The sequence below is a fragment of the Neodiprion lecontei genome, chromosome 3, assembly GCF_021901455.1.
Source record: "Neodiprion lecontei isolate iyNeoLeco1 chromosome 3, iyNeoLeco1.1, whole genome shotgun sequence".
Taxonomy (NCBI): domain Eukaryota; kingdom Metazoa; phylum Arthropoda; class Insecta; order Hymenoptera; family Diprionidae; genus Neodiprion; species Neodiprion lecontei.
In genome coordinates, this window is record NC_060262.1 from 36,309,981 (window position 1) to 36,316,668 (window position 6,688).

The 6,688-nt window shown below is 44.4% G+C and overlaps 1 protein-coding gene across 1 annotated transcript; it reads right to left on the reverse strand.

Moving 5' to 3' along the window:
- Nucleotides 1-1,109: 1,109 nt before the first annotated feature.
- LOC107217456 lies at nucleotides 1,110-3,314 on the reverse strand. The gene is made up of 3 exons (XM_015654987.2): nucleotides 2,917-3,314; nucleotides 2,033-2,192; nucleotides 1,110-1,935 (listed from the first exon to the last, which is right to left on the reverse strand). The coding sequence occupies exons 1-3, from the start codon at nucleotides 3,086-3,088 to the stop codon at nucleotides 1,548-1,550; spliced, it is 720 nt and encodes a 239-aa protein (XP_015510473.1). The 5' UTR covers nucleotides 3,089-3,314; the 3' UTR covers nucleotides 1,110-1,547.
- Nucleotides 3,315-6,688: the final 3,374 nt, after the last annotated feature.

Consider the following 6,688-nt stretch of genomic DNA (forward strand, 5'->3'; position numbering starts at 1 on the left):
ATATCGCTATTTCCGTTTTCTGTTTCTGGTTTATTTTACAAGCAAGGATAGATTTATCCAAAGATTAAAATTCAAATGTCATGACGTATGAAAAACAATTAATGCTCTTTCGAAAACGTGTCGAAACCTCCTTCGAGATATGTTTATCCAAACTTTTCTCGCATAAAATGAAAAAATCAATTTATGCCTACGAAATTTGACAATTTATAGTTAGTTTCGTCAGATCCTTACTGTCAGATCTCGATAATCTGTGGTCAAATTTCAAACAGGCCGTAAATATGTTAAAATTTTTTTCCTGTTTTATCGACAGATCTGCCTACCGCAGTTACTAGATAGATAGCTTCATCTTTGCAGTGACGGGAAACGCCCACAAATGGTAAGAGAATTTTCGACCTCAATCGACAACCACAATTTCCATATTACCTTGCCATGATAAAAAAGGTATCTACCGTAAGTGTACTAAAGTAAACCTGTGATACCGACGACAAGATTGAATTAATTGTGTAAAGGCAATTCAAAATGTGCTTCATCTGTCGAAATTTGTAATGACTGTGAAAGTGTTAACAGTTAAAATACTTCTGTTATTAAAATCTTTGTCGGGGATGAAGATCATACGATAATATCAATTCCGGGTAGGAAAATGAATTAAAAATTGATGTTTAGTAATCAAAAAATATATATTTGAGATAGGAATTGTCTCTTCTCGTCGGAATTGTGTCTAACAAATTGTCTTCGTTCTGATATACAGGTAACATGCAGTATTGGTAGACCTAACATTATACATATATTCAACGATTGACGATATCATCAATGTCAACTTGGGATTTATATCTTATACTAATCGGGTGTAGAATTCTCATAAGAGTTTCGTAGGACTTCTTACGGGCGTATTATTCTATGGATACCTCAAGCTCCATCGAATGTCTCGTTAAAAGAGCAGATACTTGGGAATCCTACGCGATCGGTATAAACAGCTGTTTCTTGACGATGATTAATCACATGGTGGCAAATCCGCTTGATTCATATTACAATAAAGCGAACACAATATGTCAGAAAAAGATAAAGACGTACAAATGACACAGCGAGACGTAAGTAAATATCATCATGGGTGTTAGAAATAAAATTAGAAAGAACTTTATTTACAAGAGTCGAATTTGAACAACCGTTTGACGTCATACAACTGACGTCATTAATCTCAATGCGAATTATCGCGGAATTGTAATGCAACGGTGCATACTTTGTAACTGACTTGAAATCAGTCTTAAAAAAAAGTTATAAATTAGTTTTCATTCCCGCTTCGTATTTCTTTGTACATACAACAAATGAGAGAACAAAAATAAATTCGGGGTATCTCTGTTTTCAATTTGAAATCGACTTCGTCGCCGAGCACGACATCGCCTCAACACGGATCGTAATCTAACATCGTTCGTATTAAGAACGTAAACAGTTATTTCTTTGCTCAGGTGCAGAAACTGCAGCTTATGAAAATATTCAAGCAATTCGTCGACCATCGCGATGCGCGTACACAGAGGTACCTAATGCTTGTATCATTTTGACTCAGACGCGTACAGCGCAGCGGCCAATATTTGTTGCATTTGTATTCTGACGTCGAGCTTCTTGACGTCGGGGACTTGTTTCATCATCGGCAAAAGCGAGAGGAGAAACATCCGGTCGTAATCCTCGTCCTGGATCATCGGCTGACTGTGGGAAGACAAAATGTCGTGGATATCGTTGTCGAACGAGTTCAACGACGTTTCGCAAATCTGCGTCGAGTATCGACCCCGCATTTTCGGCTGGCCCATGCTCATCGACACGTTGTTGTATTCCCTCGAGGTGCTCGGTTGCACGGCCGGAAAATCATATTCCTCGATCACGGGGTTGTCCATTTCGCTATCGCTGTCCGGGTGATGGGGCGAAGCTTTTTTGACCAGATTTCTGAAAATTCGAACTAGTCAACCATTTTGTAAAAAAATCGCAACTCCTAATTCCTCTCAACGACGAGAACCGCCAAGTCGGCACGGAATTAAAATACCTTTTGTTCTCGACGGTCGGCAGAAGAAAGTACAACTGGTCGAAGTAAATATATTTCTTTCTTTTTCGTGCGGCCGGACCAGCTTTTTGCGAGCGTTGCATCTTCAGCTCCTTCATGAAGTAATCCCTGATGTTCCTCCATTTCCCGCGTAAATTCTTCTCTGAAACACAAATACAGCCCCTGTTTCATCAGCCACCGCATCGTAAAGACCAGTAGCAAGAAAATTATTGAAATATTGGTATAAATTAAAGTCGCAGCTTCGAAGCTCGCAGTCTTTCTCGGCCAAACGGCTTAATTATCGGCTCGAGGGGTTCGCTGCGCATGCGCAGACCGCAGCCGTGCCCATCTGCGAGGATGCGTACACAAGAACGAGAACAATTTTCAACGGTAAGCCGTCGGTGGTCGGTGGGTGATTTTACCCGCAAAGCGGGCACGGAGTCCGTCTTATAAGCGTCGATGGCAAGGCGCGAATGGAGGATTGGTAAACGGGGAGGGCGTGGAGCAAAGCGCCTCGATTTCTATCGATTCACGGCCATTCGGCCACGGCGAAGGCAGGCTGCGTCTTTCTCCGGACGCAGGCTGCGGTCGCGGGGTTTTAGAGGCTTGATAAAACGATCGCGTGATTGTTAAATTTCGATTCTTCGTCCGCATTATACTCGTGACATCTCTATAGATAAGTCGTTTTCGGAACAAGGGGTACATATCGGAGGGAATCTCGGAATATTCCTCCGCTCGTAACGACCAGCTATGCCGGAAACGCACGTGGTTGATTCGAGACGGTATTATCCGTAGGACGATAATCAGAGTGGCCGGCCGGGCAGCGTGATCGATGAAGGAACGAACGGTGCGGTGCGAGGAGGATATACTGCATACTTATACCCTACCTTCAGTGTTTCTCTCCTCGTTCGTCAAGCCGTCCCAATTGGGCACCATCACCTGGCACATTTCGTCCCAAGCGTCCATCTTAGCATTCCTGTCGTTATACTCGTCGCAGTTGACGTCGTAAATAGCCGGCCGCTTCTGTATCTCAATGATAAACTTTTCAGTGTCGAACATTGTCTCTCCGTCCCTCTCGTCTGTATTTTGTTTACGCCTTGCGCCCTTCCCCTCTCTCTCTCGCTCTCTCCCTCTATCTGCAATTACGCTCGCGGCTGGCGGGATTCACGCGGCGAGAAAAACACCCGAGACGACTGCACCTGCACCGGCATTCGTCCCCTGATCGGCAGCTTGAACGGGGTCTGCGGCTCTCCGCGCACCGATGCGGACTGCGGACGGCGGACAAACCGCCTCGCCTTGACTCGGCCGCCCGCGGCGCGTGTTCAGCGTTGCGAGTCGTGACGCGGCGGAACCTACGCAGCGGCGTTGCCACATCTACAACCCGTCAGCCCCGCCGCCCGGCCGCTTCCGCCCCGACGCCTTCATTCCGCGGAAGACGCGCGCCGTCCTCGCGCCGATTATGTCGGTTGACTCGCCTTTTCACCTGCGCTATTCGCCCGGCTGCGTGAGGAGAAAAAGGGAAAGAATCGTGCGCCTCGCGTCCGTCGGCCACGTCGGAGCTGCAGTGCCTGGCGGATTTCCTTTCGACGCATTGCTTCGTAGATTACTCGCACGCGTACAAGTTGTTACGTATTCTATCGAAATCTCGCCCCCTTTCACCTTTGTTCACTACGTTTAACCACGGCTAGTTTGGACAATTTTCGTTAATATTGATACAACGTATCGATCGAGAGCGGGTGTATCTACTCGTTTCCGGAAATCACCTCGAGTCGTTACGTCCTTGATAATAATACCGTGTAAGCATGTGTTCCGCTGCACGTGGAGGTCGCGCGGCAGCCCTGCGGAGGATAGAGAAAATGATCGCGGATCCCTGATGGCGCGGAATCGAACAAAACTGAGACGAGGGTCAAATCCACTCTGAATCGCTTCCGCGAACGCGACACTCGCCCGGTTTGACGGAACCTGCAGAAATGTCGGTGCGGGTCTCGGGGCTGCTCGAAAAGTAAGGAAATTTTTAGGAAAGTGAGCATCGAAGACCCGTTGAAAACGGTCTCGACGCAGTAGTCAATTCATATCGGGAATGACTTTGTCAATTTCCTTGGCAGTATTAGGGAAATACCGGGTGCAGTGTTGGGAATGGGTTTTTTTTAGCACCGCGATGAGAACCCGTGGACTCATACCTGTCCCGAGGAAATCGACGGGTCGGGATCGGTCCGGTTCAGCGCGGAATGAGGCAGGCAGACAAGCATGGCCAATCCGGCGAATACACACCCACCGCGGCGGCGAAATATACGCACACCAAAGAAAAGGCTGCGACACCGTAGCGGCGAACCAATATTTGCCAGCGGCATTCCTCGCGGAGATATTCCGTTCGCGATAAGTCGGCTGGACGGACCGGACGGTTCGAACCTCAAGCTCAGTCCCTGCGTACGAAAAAGAATCTGAAACTGCAATTTTTCGATGGTACAATTGGTGTCGCTGGTAGTCTGAATCCAGAATTCCGACCAGATTCCGCAATACCTTCGGCCGCCATTTTGAATCTATAATTCAACTAGTCAAATATATATGATAAAAAAAAAAAAAAAAATTGTCACGACATTGTCGAGATGCAGATAGTCGAATCTACAAGTTTAGTTCCGATCATTTTTAGTGAATAGTTGAAAATAGCCGAGTTATTTGACAAAAACAAATTCCCCCGTAAATTCAAGATGGCGGCCAAAGCTATAGCAAAATCTCGACGAAATTCTGGAACCGGACTACCAGCGATCCCTCCCAACTATTGAAAAAAGAAAATTGTGACATGTAAAAATTCCAATTTCAAATGTAAGCATATTCCGACTGGACTACTCGATCAAAGCCGAGTGTGGCAGAGTTACTCGGCGGTTACGGCAGGCGTCGCGACGCGGCGAGCCTCCCAGATGTCCGCGCTTGTAGCCGACGGTGGCCTACCGGAAACGTCGGACGCACGTTCTCGGAGCCAATTTTAACCGCCGGCCAAGTTGTACCTGTGGCCTTCCTTCGGGGCGGGCATACCGGGTGTTCAGCCGGCTTGCCCCGTTTTCCATCCGCAAGGGCCGCGGCGCGGCCGGAACTGACAGACCCCAAACGATTATCGTATCTTTGAGTAATTTTGATAATCTAATCTTATTTCCGTTTAACTTAGACAGACTGGTGCAGGGGTCGAAGATTCGATACTTTTTCGTTATTTGCAGATCGCGATATTTTCGCATGCTCGCTATTCACCAAATTAATATATTCGCAAGCTAAATATATACGATGATTTTCGTGAAAGTATACGAGAAAAAATATATTTAAATTATAAACTAACTTCATTACAAATAACTTTGAAATTGTTAAAAATCCACCGAATTCGTTCGATTTCACTCTATCTGAGATGACTGATTTTGATCAGATGCCTAGTGGTTTATAAACTCCCTGAAATCGATTTTACCTTTTTACGTTATTCAATTCGATATTCAAACACATCGATCAAAATCGATATTAATGCAATCTTTAAAAAAATTATATTTTACCGAACCATTGTGATAAGGGAAAGAGTCTTGGCGATATTATAAATAAGAGTTTCTCGAATAAGTCACTACAGAGTGAAAACGAGCAATTGTACCACATTCTTTACCATTCTAAACTTGAACTAAAAAATCTATAGGTATTCAAGTTCTTGCATATAATTTTCATATTTTATTTTCTTGTCTTTTTAGAAAAGTTACCACAGCTTATATGGAATATATGATAATTAGATGAGTAATAAATCTAATTGCTTATTTTTGATTCGCGCCAACCTCTTTAAACTTCACAAAAATAATCATTATCATCAGAAGAATCGCGCTTACCGATCAAGTACTAAAATTTGTTGTTGCAGAAAATACAACTAAAGCGTAAGTTATTAATCAAGAATACCATATGGGGTGTAACGGACTCCGAAGTGTTCAAAAAAATTCAATAATATCTTAGGGCTGGGTAGTGTAGCACATGTAAGCAAAACGAGGGTGTGGGAGGGATGAGGGGGGGGGGGTCGAGATCGTACGCTGTCAGAAGTTCTTTATCCTCGACACTACAGACTCTTGGCCGCAGAGGCGGAAGTCGGCGTATTAATTATAATACGTCGGAATACGCCGCAGTTCCGCTGTACAAATTCAATTACGAATAACGTTCGTGTGGGTTCTAATTATTGCGATATATTAGGATGAACCTTTCTGGACGTCTGGTTAATTCTCGATCAACGAACCCTTGCGGATCAACGAACCGGAAAACTTGAACCGACCTCGTATTCTGAAATTTCATATTCATGCACAGTCTGGCATTTATCCTCAGGCACGTATTGAAAGTTTCTTATTCAGAATCGAACTCCAACAAGGTACTTGTGTGTGCGAAAGAATATTCCGCGATTTGCCAAAATTTAAAAGTTATTTCAAAATTCCGAGAAATTTCAGATTATCGTTCCAGTTCATGTGTCCGAAAAATTTTTGTTTTTAGATTTGGTTCACTATTCGTGGGATGAATCGGGATCAAAAATATGAAAATTCTACAGTATGCCCGTATAATATCGTACACGTATATTACAGCATCGACTCGAGGATTGTCTGTAAAAAGTTTAGTGAGCAAGTTTTTTCGCGCTCATGCGGCAGGAGTTTTCTGTCT